We start from the raw sequence: 15940 nt of genomic DNA, 5'->3' as shown, positions 1-15940 counted from the left end.
TCGCACGATTGGTGACATTTATTGTATGGGTTTCTATCGGTATTTTTCATTTTCGATTTTTGAGCGATTATCAAAGATCAACGAGGCCATGTTGTTTTTCATTCTAATTCAACAGGCTTTACGCTATTTTTATTTTTAGGTTAAAATAAAAACATTAAAATTAGTTAAAAAAAGTTAATAAGTTAAAAAATTTACATAAATAGAGAAGTAACTTATCTTGCCTTTGGTAACATTTATTTGTTGTGTATTTATTTTCTTACCCCCTTTTTGCTTTGTTAGGTTTTTTTCTGATCTATTCTGGCGAAAATAATAGGAGGTATTACTTTTAATGCGCTTCGTGCAATAAAACTAAAAGAAAAAATAAGTTTGTATGCCTTTTAGCCTACATACAGTCAGTGGACAGACAAACGTCTCTAATATCACTGTGATCAAAAACAGTTAATAATGTGACACAGAAAGGCTGTGGTCATTGTTTGATTCAGAGGTTATAAGTCAGTTAAAAATGACTGCGGGATCAAATTTGAGTTTTTAGTTTTGCTAAAAATAATTTGGATTATATCTTTTGTCTTGTAGTAATTTGGAGAAAACCGTCGAAGAAAATTTCAGACAACGTTACACTCTCATCGACCGGACGGATCCGGCCGCCATAGTTGCAGCTCAAAAGGTATGTCTCGTTATGTTATCTATCCCCCCACTCACTCCATGATGAGAAGATGTTATACAAGGGTCGGAAGTGGGATTAAAATGCCAGAGCCCCTGAGGAGGAACACTCTGGCCCCTGCTAAAACATGCCTAGGTCACCCTGTCAGCATTTCACAATAACAGTGCCTCAGACGATTAGCAATAAAAATAATCACATCTCAAAGAGAAAAGGCAAAACCTGGGAGGGTGGACCTCCTAGAACTGCACAAAAATAACAATGTATCACAATTAACAGGAGAAAGACCATTTCAGAAATGGTTTAGATGCTGTTAATTTTGGAATTGAGATTTGTTCAGAAAGTCTAAGGAGAACAATTCTATCCAAAATATGGAATTCTGTTTTTTTTTTTTTCATCTTCATCAGTTTAACACCCTTTTTACAAGTTGGCTTTTAGAAAATTCACTTCCAAATTAGAGGGGGGAAAAAAGGCCAAAATTTTACCCCTTACCCTCTCAGTTCATACCTCATTGTAATACAGCTTCCTATTTCAGTAATTTCTTTAAGCTCTTTTTCTGCTGACTGTTTTCCTCCCACCTATAGCCTTGGTCTTTTTTCAAAAACTAATAGGTATCGCCTGTCCTTGCAACAATCATCTTTCATTCTTGTTATATCCTTACATCAAGTGGCTTTACGTCTTGTCTGGAACAATTTCCATTAAAAAAAGATTGTTGAATCAGAAGAACAGGCAACTTGAAGTCTGTGTTGCAGTGTGAGATAAAAAAGGATTCACATTATATTTAACTAGCAGGCCACCCGGCGTTGCCCGCTCATAAAATATGCATAAATATTATATTTTATTTCATTCAGAAACTGAGACATGTGCATGCGAGTATTATGTTTTTTCTAAACAGTTCATTTCATGTAATTAAAAAAAAAAAAAAAAAAACTCTAGCTGGAATCGAAACCAAAACCTAAAAACAGTGAGTCAAGTATGACAGCCATTAGGCCGGTTTGACACGATTTTTAAAAAGTGTTTTCAAACCTACTTATTTTTAAATAATAATGAATCTGTCATGTGAACCATTCACTCATGCGCATTCGAGAAACAGCAAACAGATAAAAATCTGACGACCCCCACGTACTAATTTTTCAATGTTGACTCTTTAGCGACCCGTTTTACCATATGAAAACCGATTAAAAAGTTTTGTACATTTCTGAATATCCTATATACCAAATTTCAAGTCTGTAGATCAAAAATCCGTTGAGTATATAGGTTGAGAAGTGTCTTCATACACACATTCTTACTTTTTATAGATATATGGATTTATTTTTTTCATTAACTAATAAATAAAATGTTATTGTTTCACTGTTTTGAATTTGTTTTTTTTTGTTTTGTATTATAAAAATATATTATGAAATATTTATTGATTTCTTTATCTATTTTTTTTATAAAAAAAGTAAATAATTCTTTATCTGACACCGTTTGCTGTGGTCTTCAAGTCGCTTATTCTTCTGATTAACAAAAAGATCTTCTAAGAATCCAATTTCACCATTAAAAATTTTTTTTTTCTGTAAAATAATTTTGTCGATCAATATTTTTGTTTTGCAGGCTGGCATTGCGATCAAAGATGATGGCACGTTGGTTGGGGAACTTGACGGCTCCAGTTTTGGTGTTGGTTTATCAACAAAGGCAGCAAAATGTGCACCGTCAGATGTAGTGCAGCTGAAGAAAGGAATCAAAGAGAAAGAGAAGAAAACTAAGCCAAAAGACCATCACAGGTAAACGGTTGAGGAGGATGTTATAGTTTGCTTGAAGCATTGTGTGTAGTGTGTAAAGTTGTTGTTTAAAGGTTATGACAATGCAAATATGTAGAAAACCACAGTTGGATACAAGACAAGTTAAAAAGAATAAATGACATTATTGAAAGATTTCAATAATTTTTCATTATAAATTCTTTATTTACTAACATATGTGTCGAACCAGGATGATATCATGGTGTTAAGTTTTTTGAATTTTTAGAAAGAAGAAAAAGTTTCTTGGGCTCTGTTGGGGAGTATTTTTGCCAAGAACCGGAAGTTATAGGATGTCTGTTACATTAGACTTGAAGATAATCATCATCAAGTGGTGTTCTGCCTGGTATTGACAGCTATGGCTCTCCATCTATCTATCTTTCTCTCGAGGCATTCATGAATTCATTGTTGTTCGTCATTTTTGATGTTGCCCAGGTATTCAGACTGTCAACATATATTTCTCACTATTGTCCTCTGCTTCTTCTGATCTTTCCTGTCAAACTAATCTGTTCTATTCCGCTTTTTCTGTAGACATGCTCCATGAATTTAATTTGTCTTTGTTCTTATTAGAAACTTTTCTGAATTTGCCATTTCTAATATCTCTTGGTTTGTTTTCTTTTCTGTCCAGGATATCTTCAAAATTATCTTAGGGAACCAAGTTTCAGTTTTTTTTGTTTTTTTTTTTTACATAGGCGTCACCACTTATCAAGGCCGATCGGCCACTCAAGGTTAAGGGTTAAAGAGTGTAGAGTAGTCAAAAGGACAATATAGTAATCAATAGTAATGGAAGTTCGGTAAATTTGTTAAGTGGAACGGCTCATCAGAAACTTGTTCACGTTGGACTTGAAGACAACCATATTATAGACAGCTGGAAAGCAGGTAAACTGAAGACAATCCCACAGGCGTGCAGTTCTAAGAAAGAAGCTTTGATCATGGAATCTATGTTTAGGTTTAGGCACAGATAAAGAGTGGGGGTAATTATTGATAGTGTTTTCAGCTAGTCTAGTGTTTCTTGTGAAAGTTTGGCGAGGGGGGACCATAGATTGAAGCTCAGTCGAACACTTTCCATGAAAATAACGATAAAGCAGAGACAAACTCGCAACATCTCTTCTGTGAGTTGCCTCTAGTCTCTTTCTCGTGGTGTTGGTGATTGTCTAGCACTCACAACTGTATAATAGAACAGACCATAGATACCTTCGAAGTATTCTGAAGATAATAATAAACTGATAAACAAATTTAACTATTTCACTCATGAGGAAAAGTTACAAGTAAGTACTTTAAGAAAAATGACAATGTTGAAATTTAACTTTTTAACAACGATAATGTGTTGAATTAATTTGGTATCATAGTGTTATGTTTGAATTTTCAAGGTTTACCTCATCTTCAGAAAGAAAGAAATAAAGTTGTCAGAATCCGGAAGTAGTAGGGCCGCAGTAGAGTAGACTTGCAGAGGCTCTTAAATTATTATCGAATTGTGTTGGTATTTGGTTTTGTAATTATTAAATCATTATAATATTTTACCAGTATTAATTATATTATTACAATATGTTTCACTTAGATATAGTTATTTAATGCACGTGTGTACGAATATTTCTTTCTAAAACTAATATTAATCTATATATTATTTAATTGGAACTAATTATTGAGATGAGGTTTATTTATTGATTTTATTGCGGACTATTATCCTCATCTTTTTCTTAGTTGTTTCATGACGTTTCGGCCAAATATTCCTCTGGCCTTGGTAACTGCGACAGATAGGAATTCCGAATCTCCTAACTGTATCCCCAGTAATTACTGCCTTCCATAGTTGTTGTCATCTCACCACTTGTTTTGGCCAAGTAAGCCTCTGGCCGGCTTTGGGTAGGATTGAAACCGCTATCTTCAGACAATTCTCACCTGGAACTGTAGAGATTCAACGTCTCTATCAATTGCTCCTTCAAGGTCCATGGCGCAGTGGATAGAGACGTGGAACCTTTATGGTTTCAGGTGAGAATTGTCTGAAGATAGCGGTTTCAATCCTACCCAAAGCCAGCCAGAGGCTAAATACATGTAAAGTAGGAAATAATATAGCTTTTAAAATTTAAACAACGCTTATATCACGGATAATACAGCCTACCAAAACATAATGTTTTAATGAAGACAAAAAAAGAAAAAAAAAAAAGGTAATTATTTAATGGATAATGTTGCTAACCCCTTAAGAAGAAAATTAATAAAAACACTAAACATATGATAATTTGCAAGAATGAATATTTAAAAAAAATATTTTTTAACGATAATACAAAAACAAATATAAATATATATATATATATATATATATATATATATATATATATATATAAATATATATATATATATATATATATATATATATATATATATATATATATATATATAAACAGCAAATGCAAAGAAACATTTTTGTTTTATTTTTCCTATTAAAAAGAATTGTGAAAAATATCCCTTTTGGCGGGGAGCAGGTTACTCAAGTGGTTAATTGTGCATCCGGGGTCGCAAAGAATTACCCTTTGCCCCCCCCCCCCTTTCCACTGGGGACGAGTAACAGTGTAGTTTAGCGGAAACAATATAGGGCGGCGGGAACAACGGAGCAGTAAGGTGACAAGAGTCGATCAGACTAATCACAAGTGAAGTTGTCTGGTTGGAGGCTGCCTTTTTATAAGAAGTAGAAGCATACCTCCCACCACTACCCCGAGTCTATTTACTCCTCGTAGGATCTTTAACTTGGGTTGGATTATTTCCCCTGACGCAAGCAACACCAAACTTGAGTAAAAAGTCTCCATTTTTTTTTCTTTTTTTTTTTTTTTTTTTTAATATGACATCTTCGTTTCATGACTTTTATCATAAAGACTTGTCTGTATTAGGTCGAATTCTAAATAAAAACTACGACTTCCGGCATTTTTTTATTTTTTCTAAAGATGAGGTAAACCTCGAAAATTCAAACATAACACTACGATGCCATGCTGATGCGACACATTATGGGTGTTAAATAAATGCTTTATTATTAAAAATTATTTAAATCTTTCTTAAAGTAAATATCCGTAACTTTTCTTCATAGGTAAAATAGTAAGATTTGTTTACTAATTTATTATCTTCAAGCGTAATGTAACAGACATCCTATAACTTCCGGTTCTTGGCAAAAACACTCTCCAACAGAGTTATTGTGCAAATATACATTTCTTTTCTTTCTAAAGATGAGGCTTTTGTGTGTGTGTGGGGGGGGGTATTTATTTATCTTTTTTTTTTTTTTTTCCATTTTTATGAATTTTTTTTCTCCAACTGTTAGGGGTACTGAAAATGATTTAAAAAAAAAATCGATCCGAAATCGTTTGAAAAATTAAGTTTTTTTTTTTGTTTTTTTTTTTGTATTTTCTTAAATTTTTTTTTTTTTAATTTTTTTTTTTCTGTTACAAAGATAAGGTGCTGAAAGAATGACGTCATTATTTAGAAATGCATTCTTAACGTGGAGAAACAAAAGCTTAAAAGCCTATTTGTTGCGTTTCTGTGATGCCTGGATGGTTGGAGAACCCTCCCAACATCATTCCTTCTGTTGCAGACGGATTCCTCCACGTCCACCATATGATCTGGGCCTCTGATCTGCCGAAGGTGCATCGGAAAGTACTCTGTGCATATTATCTCGCATCAAGTTCTTCTAGTCGCTGATAATATACGTCGAACTAATGCTGCACTTGCATTTCGAGAGATCATAGATGTTTGAACTTAATTATCTGAGAGATTTCCAGTAGTCTGGACTAGAAGAAAAATTTCCCTTTGCACAATGGAGTCCACGTCCTGCATTTAGAAATTTGACAATTTCATGTATAGTTTATTTCTCATTGTTTCATAAAGTTGTCAGCAAATTAATTTTTTTTTCTCTTCTGTTTACTCAAATTTCCTTGGCTAAGCGTTTCAGCATATCCCGGCAGTTTACGTTATCTGCCCGTGAAACTTCAGTTTCAGTCTGTTTGTCTGTACAAAGTATCTCGTCAACTCATAAACTAAACATCTTGTCTAAGATGGTTTGGCATCATCTAAAATTCTTACAGTTCATAAACATTTGGACATTTCATAAAATATTGATTTCAACTGGTCAAAACAAAAAATTCGGTACTAGTGCACTTATTGATCCGTGCTGAAATAATAACGTTATATTTAAAAAGCCATTCTTAATATGGAGAGGAGATGGTGTTTTGTACCTAATTGAATAAAAAAAAAACATATAAAACTTTAATTAAACTTGAAAATACGATTTAAAAAATCGCGCGGATCAGTAAGTGCACTAGCCCCCCCCCCCCTAAAAAAAAGCACCATGGAATTTCCGCAAGATTTTACTATTCGGTTTTTATGATTTTGATTGCAGTAAGGATTTTTAGATAAAAATTAATTTGAAAAGTGTTTGTTTATTTTATTTTATTTATTTTTGCCAGTTCCGGCAATAATGCCATAACTCCGAATAGTCCACGAGTCGAAAAAGAACACAAGTCTCCGTCAGCCTCGCCACCAGGGACGCAGGAGAAGAAAGCGGAAGATAAAGAAGCCGAAATCATCATCACGCCACTTGAGAGTGACTTGGAGAAATTAGCAGAGAAATTTGACAGACCAACGTAAGTTATTTTCGAAAATTCATATGAATTGCCAATCTGCATCCGAAGGTCAAAGATTAGGTCAGCAGAACAAATTATTGATGGAATGCATTTATTTCCTCAGGCGTCAGTCTTGAGAGACAATGGATACTCCCTCCTTGTAAGCTTAGCTGCATGCGTAATTGTGAAGCAAGGGCTACGCAGTACCCACCAACACTTCCCTTGAATTGGCACTGCTTGATTCCAGTGACAAGAAGAAATTTAGCACGACAGGAAACAATGCCAAAATAAACAGAGAGCACTTGATATTCCTAAATGGTCACCCATTTTAGTACTAACCACCCTCAATGTTGCTTAACTTCTGTAATCTAATAGGAACCAGTGTGTCAATGTGATTTAAAGTTTTAATAATGACTTAAAAATAAAAGATTTTACAAAATAATGTTAGAAACCCACCCAGTATATGTTAGCGTGACATATATTGGATAGGTTTCTAACAGTATTTTGTATAATTTTTTAATTTTAATTCTTTATCAAAACTTTAAATATTTAGGTGTTAATTCGCGGCCATTTTTCTTGTTCTCGCCTAACGCTCGACTCTCTATATTTTTCGAACTGAATAAACATTTTAAAGTGAGTAAAACCACAAAACTTTTCCGGATAGGTAGAAGAGTAACTTATTTTGTCTTTGTTAACATTTATTTGTTTTATATTTGAATTTGGACCATTTTTTTTTTTTTTTTTTTTTAGATCTCTGTGGATACATACTCCAGCTACGTGTAAATCTATATATCTATAAAAGTGAACGTGTCTGTCTGTCTAAATTTCCCTACGCAATAACTCTGTCAATATTCAGTCAACAGACTCGAAATTTGATATACAGGGTACTGAGATTTGGGAAAATATTCGTGATCGATTTTCGGCGAGAAATTTGGCTGTTAAGGGGTCAAAGTTCAACGATTTGACCTTTGAGAACTCTACCAAACTCCTCCGACAATTTTGGGTATAAACACTTGAAATTTTAGATATAGGTTCCGTGGACATGGATCTAACTTAATAACTTGATTTGAGCCCAAAACAATAAATGTTAAGGGGTCATAATAGGGGTCAAAGTTTTAAAAAATTTGACCTCTGCGGTCTCTACCAAATTACTCAGACAATTTCTGGTCTAAACATTTGAAATTCTATATAAAGGGAATTCAGAGATAGGGCAAACTTTTTAATCGGTTTGGGTCGAAAATTTTTAGTTACCGATATATAAATGTATGTATGTTTGCATGTCTGCCTAAAACTTTCGACAGAGGCGACGGTTTTTCAAGAGCAGTATCGTTTTGAATCTCAGCAGTTGTATTTTGAAATGTTTGAACAGTGCGTAGGCAATGCGAGAATAACGTCAAGGGTGTGGGTTCCATGTAGAAACGTTAATGACTTGAAAAAAAAAAAACGAACTTTTTGCACAAACCAAACTGTCATAATAAATAAACAAAAACATTAAAACTTATAAATATTTGTAGAATAAAAAGACAAGAAATCTCATTCTAACATTTAAAAAGTTTTATTGGTTATCTTCGTCTGTATGACTTGTATAGAGAAAAGGTTAATCATGGAAAGTGTTTCTGTGTGGAGACGTAGATTAAAGATTAGACAGACCCGTTGAATGAGAAAGAATTCATGTGTGTGTTCTGAAGTTATGGTCCGTGGCCATGATGGATTATTTGTTTAGTTAGTCATAGGAGCGTGTGTCAAAAAAGATTAGAGACAGTCCTGTAGGATGAGAAAGAGAGTTCGTTTGTGTACAGCATTGAAATCCGTGTGTGGAGATAACCATGTTGGCTTGTTTGTATTCGCATCTTAGTCGAACCCTGAGCCCGATGGTCAGGTGAGTTCTCTCGAGTCCCAAGACAGAAGTTGGGGGAGACAGGTCCGTTTCACATGGAGCTGTTGTCAGACCACCATATGGGAAGAAAGAGAGAGTATGTTGCTAGTTTAACCTTTTATAAACTCGGTCACGTGACTGAGAGCTGGCTTCTGACTGGATAAGCCAGGAAAGAAGTGTATTGAAAATCTCCAGCTGCGAGAATTCGCTCGCGCCTGTGTTCATTGCAATTTCGTTTGCGACAATAGTTTTGAACAGATATTATTGGAAAGCGTTTTCAACCGGACTTTCATGTTACACAGGAAGTATAATATGAAAGCCCAATTAAAGCTGAAAGTCTGCCGGTGATTTTGAGATAAAGCTATGCAAATGCCATCTAGACTAAAATTTAAGATGGATGTTCAAATTTGTCTAGGAAATTTTCAAATAAACACAAATACTTTATCGCCTTCCCTGAAGGTTAAAATATTGTTTTTACACAAAAACAAGTCCGCGTTTTTTTTTTTTTTTTTTTTTTTGTCTGAATACAAAATTCTAATTTATTTTCAACCGCATAAAAAATTTACCCGTTTGCCTGATCTCATCGACACGTTTCTGATACTGCACTTCATCTTTTCTGTCTTCCAACAGTGAAAGAGAAATCGTTTTAAAATGCGGCTACTTAGATGTTTTTCCCAAGCTAGAGTCCCTCTTTTCGAGGAGTTGGATTTTCTGTGTCTGATTCTACCTCCATGGGGAGACAAATAAATAAGAACTAGTAATTCCATTGAAACTTGTCTCTTTTTAGCAAAAACTTATTTCGGTGTAATAATAGATGCAACCATTCTTCTGTTCTTTTTTTTTTGGGGGGGGGGTACTGTTGCCACACAGACTTAATGTTATTGTGGCAGATTAAAGCAAGTTGTTTGTGGGAAAACTAGGTTGTTACCACATGGGCAATAAGAGGACACCTGGATTTAGGGCTTGTAGTAGGGTTAAAGGAGCGTTTCAACACCTTTTGGCATTTTATGTAAATTGACCAGAAAATTACGACGATAGCACCGTCCTTATTCTGCATAAATACAGAAATAGTATATCAGTACCAACATGATAAAAGAATCGTTTTAGGAATCAGAAATTACGATTCAGATACCCCAAAAAGTTTTTATTTTTATTTTTTCGATTATCAGTTCCGATTAATCGTCCCAACACTAATTATAATACAGTGAAATATTCTGTTGACATTTTTTTCCTTCCAGTACTCCTCCAAATCGAACCGTTGCCTTTGAGGAGTTTAAAGCACAACAAGGAGTAGAAATTAATCGGATTTTAACAGAAAATAAAGGTACGGTAAGAATATCGTTTTCTTTTTGTTTGTTTTTTGTTGTTGTTTTTTGTTGTTTGTTTTTCTTTAAATTGTTTTCATTTCAAATATTCAGTAATTTTCTTATAAAATAATTTTCACGAAACCTTTTCAATAAACAAATGTTTTAAACAGACAACTTGAACAACAGGACAGACATGGGAACACACTTGTACGATTCAACAAACGAATACTTCTTGTACCTGTTATCGCCGATGAGTGATCAAGAACAATTTAATTAAATAAAAATCTTTAGTATATATATCCAGTCGTTTTTATTTTTTTCTTCCATCGTTTCTTTCCATCATCGGTCTCCCATGTGTGTGTGGCCATTAGTCTGTATTGTTGGATCTAGCTGTTTTGTCTAAGGAGCTGACCCCTGACCCTATCGCTTAACTTGCTGGGTCCATTTCCATTTATCACCAGGCTGTGCTAACATGTACTTAATGAGACACTCCCGAAATCCATACTAGTTGACATAATCCCTACCTACTGATGTCGGGCCCCAATATATAACAATGCTAAGAATTATTATTTTTCTTTGCATGATGAAATAATTTGTTATATATATATATATATATATATATATATATATATATATATATATAACTGTATTAGAAAACAAAAATCTGGACAAAATGATCTATGAACATGTGCGTGTGTGTGTGTGTGTGTGTGTGTGTGTGTGTGCAATGCACAAGCTATGTCGTCTGGTTGTTGTGCTGGTTCAGTGACATTGTTCAATTCTAACACTATGTCAATGTCTGGTTTTAGTCCGTACTGCAACAGAAGGATTCTCGTTCCAATTAAAATCTCGATTCCAGTTTAAAACAAATAACAAAATTTTATGTTTTTAGGCGTTTACTTTCGACAGCTTTCCTTATTTTGTCTGTTACAGATTCTTCCTTCTGGCTTGATTAGATTTTTTTTTTTTGTTGTTGTTAATCTGTTGAAAATACCTTTTATTTTCCGAAAAACTTTCTTATATAATTAAATATATTTTTATGTTTTTCATATATTTTTATATATATATATATATATATTTTTTTTTTTTCGTATATTTAATTTTTCAAATATATTTTTTATATACGGTATACATATTTTCAAATTTATGCTAATGAGTGGTGCGTTTTTCACTAATATTTATCCTCTGATGAAAAGAGCTTACCTTTGAAAATCTATGGATTAAGGATTTTTTATTATTATAATTCTTTGTTTGAATTTTCGACGAATCAATACATATTGTAATTCATTTAATTTTATTTTTCATCATTAATTTTATATATATGATATATATATATGTGTGTGTTAACAATATTTTGTTGATTAATAGAATTAGAACATCTAAATAAACATTTATCTTCTCCTTCAAAACAGTTCACTGTTGTTTACATCAAGAATGTAACATTAATTTTTGAAATACTACAATACAATATAGTACAGAGAAAAGACCTAAAGACAACTAGTTGGATGTCTAATTTGCATAACTACTTTTTAACAGTTCATAATAAATTAATTCTTGGTGTTATTCATTTGTAATTTTATTGTCCTATTTTTACTATACATATGCAATAGTTGTGTCAATATTAACGGTAATTAATTAATGTGATTTGAATCACTTTAATTAATTATGAGGCAGTAAGTTAAGTCCCAATTTATAATCTGTCTGATCTTTAAAAACTGCTTCACATTTTTTTTTTTCCTGAAGGTGTTCTGTTTGCCAAGAAAAAACTCTATGCTGAATGTGCAAAAGAAATCAATAAAATCAAGGGAGAAATCGATGAATGCAAGAAATATCTGGAAAATTACACCAACGAAAGACACAGACTTGGTAAGATGTTTGTTGATATTCTACTTATCAGCAGTACGGCATAATCGCGTTGACACACCAATTCTCGTCAGATCACCGAAGTTAAGCAACATTGAACCTAGCTAGTACCAGATGGGTGACCGATAGGGAATTGTATGCGCTGTATGTGATTTCCGCTTATCTCAGCATTGTTTCCAGTCGTCCTGAACCTCCAATTGCCACTGGTATTCAACAATGTCGATTCAGAAGAGATGTGGTTGGAGATTGCGCAACTCTTGCCACAAAAATTTAACGTGCGGGCATCTTTACAGTGGGCATCCATAGTCTGTCAAGACTGAAGAAAGCCATTACTTATCAGCAGCATCGTTATCATCATCGTCACTTTTGTTTTGCCTTCCGTTGGTGATAAATTGCCGTTTAATTTTGAAAATCTAACAAGATATTTTTATATGTTGAATTTCCCACTTAAATTATTAGTCATCATAGCAACGGGTGGAGCTATAACAATGGTTGGGTCCGAGATAGTCTCCAATTAGGAGAGCAGAAAGTGTGTTTACATAGCTGTGTATATAACAAGTCTATTTAATGTGTCCATGTTTTTAACGGCAGTTGTATATAGTCATGTCTTTAACATATGTAACGTGTCTATTAATATTAAATGCATGTATATAACATCTACATATAGCATAATCATGTTGACACACCGGTTCTCATAAGATCACCGAAGTTAAGCAAGGGCGAGTCTGGCTAGTACCAAATGGGTGACCATTTGAGAATTCTAGGCCCTGTATGTGCTCTCTGCTTATGTTGGCATTTGTTTCCAGTCGTCCTGAACCTCTATTTGCCAAGAATTTTTTAATTTTAAAGAAGAAAAATATTTTCCCATGTCTAGTGTGAGGCATGGTTTAATATTCTTATTTTAAATCGGAGGGAAAATTCATTTAAAAAAATCATCGAAAACTAAACTATACCGATAGTTGTGATACTGGTTTCGATAATCATAGTAAACAACCTAAACACGATCTTTTTAAAAAGGGAGATAAAATGCTCACTGCTGCCCTACTGCCCTTAGCGTTCGCGACAAATCGTTTGGCTTGTTGCTTTATTTGCTGTTGGCCTGCTTCAACATTTCAAGGATGTCGATTTTGAAGCAGAATCTAATGTTTGCACTGGTATTTAACAACACTGAATCCATAGGGGTGTAGTTGGAGATTGCAGAACTCTTGCCACAAAAAATCCACACACAACAGTGGATATCCATAGTCTGTCAAGACTGAAGGAAGCTACCATATGTGTTTGTGATCGTCTAGTTTCTTTATACATAATGAAGTTAATATATATATACGACGATTTCTAGTGTGTATAACTATAGATACAGTTCAACAAACAAGAACAATAACAATTTACAATTCTTTACACAAAGAGGTGAATAAGACCTTTCTGGGGGTCACATCTGGCCAAACAGAGAAATATACCTTCAGCCATCTTTTGGTCTTCGTTGATGGATCTGCAAAAGCTGCAATGAAAATTCATCCCAAAGAAAAGCCATCAAGTCTCTGGTTATATTTTCATGTAACTTTTATTTTCAGATGTTCCCCGCTTGGAAGTTGCACGCTTTCCTTGTTCTACATTTTTGCTATTTCAAGCCCTGATAGTTTCCCTGGCGTACAGATATCCAGCTGCTATCTCTCTGGTCGCTAATTGACTCCCCTTGTCTGCTCAACAAAAGAAAATAGACATTATGACACACACATGATTTAACATTATGTCTCATTGGCGGCCATCTTGTTTGTGTAAATTTGTGCTTCTAAAAACTTACAATTGGTTAATGGATTTAATTAAAAATCATAAATAATTTAGAAATAATATCCCCTAGCGCTCCTTTATAATTTTCTTGACTTTATAATTTTTTTTGTAAATTTACTTTCAACTAGAACTAAAAATACAAAACCTCTGAAGTGTAGAGTTAACCCTCTTTTCTTCTTCTTTGCCAAATATGGCGACTTATACACCTGGAGAAGGTCGGAGGTTACATTGACCGAAATATTGTGCAGATACTTAAGAATAATTGTCTGATTAAGCCAAATAATACAGATAAGAAGTTGTTCACCGAGATAGATGGTTGTCATGGAATTGTTGGTCAGGATGTGACAATGACGGTAACAAGAGGACAGAACAATGGATGACGATATATTTAGGATTGGTTTACGAGCATTTTGAGGAGGAGCTATGAGTTTACAACAGTAGGAACAGTTTACAGACAGTCTTGATGTAACATGACAGTTACATTCCAACCACTCAGACCCGCACATTGTCTGGTACCGTCGCAGGAACAAATAAACAAGTAAGGACATTAAAAAATACGACTCAGCATTTTTTTAGGTGAATACAAAAAGCATTTATTCCAGTAATTTCCAACAACTTCACTGTGTTTCCAAATATCAGTCACTCATCGAATATGCCTATCAAAACTTCCTTTCATGCATGTCTTTTTTATTGCTTGCCTTTCCACTTCTTCAACCACCCGATATATTTTCTGTATTGCTGCCCAAGAGTCAAAAAACGTCCGATCGCTTTCTTTGCTTGACCATGTGCTGTCCTTTTTTTCTGTTTCTAATTTTCTTTTTCTCCTCCTTCCCATGAAATCAACATGTGCACACTTGATTAATTTGCATATATGCTAAGATGGTTGCTATTTGTAATATTTTAGCTAGTCAGCTATCATAGGCTGCTGCTGATTTTCTCACACGTGCCCACACACGCTATGTTACATTGAGTTTTACGAGACTCATGAACTGGATACAGAGGAACGCCGATCATGGCTTGGAGGAGATGGGGAAATGAATTGATCTTCTGACAGACACAATCTTGACAGTAGACGTAGATATGAACGTTAGTGCTTAGAGGGTGTTTTTTTAAATTTCTTGATTTGAATTTTGATTTTCTTAAAGTTTTGGAAAAACTGTTCAATAATTATTAATTGCATTTTCTTTGTAACAACAAAAAAGAATATCGTCTCTTTTTTTTTCAATTAATTTTCTTCATAAAAACAATATAACAATATAACATAATATTTATTTATTTATTTATTTTTATTACATTTTCACCCCAAACAAGGCACATTGCCACTTTGGTGTAGGGGACTACTATCAGGGGCAGCAACTACTGGGGCACTATGTTGGGATTTGGGCAGCAACATGTCGGTTCACGTTACACTTGAACTTCTGCATGTCAGTACAGTTGAGGAAGCAGGGACCTGGAATGGAATTCCAGAGTCTAGCGGTTCTGGGGAAGAAACTACTGGAGTAGAAAGATCTTTTACATCTAGGGATCTCTACTGTGTGGGGGTAGGATTTAGCTGCCTGTCGGGTTTGTTGAGGCTGTCTACGTCTGCAGTTCGTCAGAGCATTCACCATTAAAATACTTGTAAAACAGGCAGAGGGATGCAACGTTTCATCGATGGGACAGAGGCTGAAGCTTAGATGCCTATCAGATTTGCGACTCTCTTTTGAACCTTGTCTAGGAGCGAGAGACTAGCAGCAGATGCACCCGCCCAAATATCACAACAATACTCCATACATGGGCGAATGGTAGCCTTATAGAGGTACAGGATACTTTCAGGTGTCAGTAGTTTTCTAGCACGGTAGAGAGAGCCTACCTTTTTCGCAGCAGCTCTGGCAATGTTTTCAATATAATTGTTCCAACTCATGTTTCCTGTCAATGTTAGGCCAAACAGTTTGAAAGATGTACTCTCAGACAGGGAGTCACTGGCCATTGCTATTGGTGGCAGAGAGAGAAATATACTTTTCATCGAAAAACTTTTTTGAATCAAACGAACTTGGCATTGACAGAGAAATTAAGATAGGGATGTTGCGTTCGGA

General features: G+C 34.4%; 1 protein-coding gene across 4 annotated transcripts in view; it reads left to right on the top strand.

The window, feature by feature from the left end:
• LOC145291928 (kinesin-like protein KIF9) overlaps positions 1-15940 on the top strand; it is a 223834-nt gene that overhangs the window by 167842 nt on the left and 40052 nt on the right. For all 4 annotated transcript variants that reach the window (XR_013869494.1, XM_080137840.1, XM_080137839.1 and 1 more), the window contains 5 exons: positions 574-664; positions 2252-2421; positions 6876-7052; positions 10146-10231; positions 11958-12080. Coding sequence is in view for 3 of the 4 variants with exons in the window: in XM_080137840.1 (XP_079993966.1) it covers positions 574-664; positions 2252-2421; positions 6876-7052; positions 10146-10231; positions 11958-12080 (647 nt within the window). In the remaining variant the exon portion in view is untranslated. The remainder of the gene's footprint in view (positions 1-573; positions 665-2251; positions 2422-6875; positions 7053-10145; positions 10232-11957; positions 12081-15940) is intronic.

Source organism: Euprymna scolopes, chromosome 13 (genome assembly GCF_053919585.1).
Source record: "Euprymna scolopes isolate OS-2025 chromosome 13, ASM5391958v1, whole genome shotgun sequence".
Lineage (NCBI taxonomy): Eukaryota > Metazoa > Mollusca > Cephalopoda > Sepiida > Sepiolidae > Euprymna > Euprymna scolopes.
The sequence above is the reverse complement of the archived record's forward strand: the minus strand, read 5'-3'. Positions and strand labels throughout refer to the sequence as shown.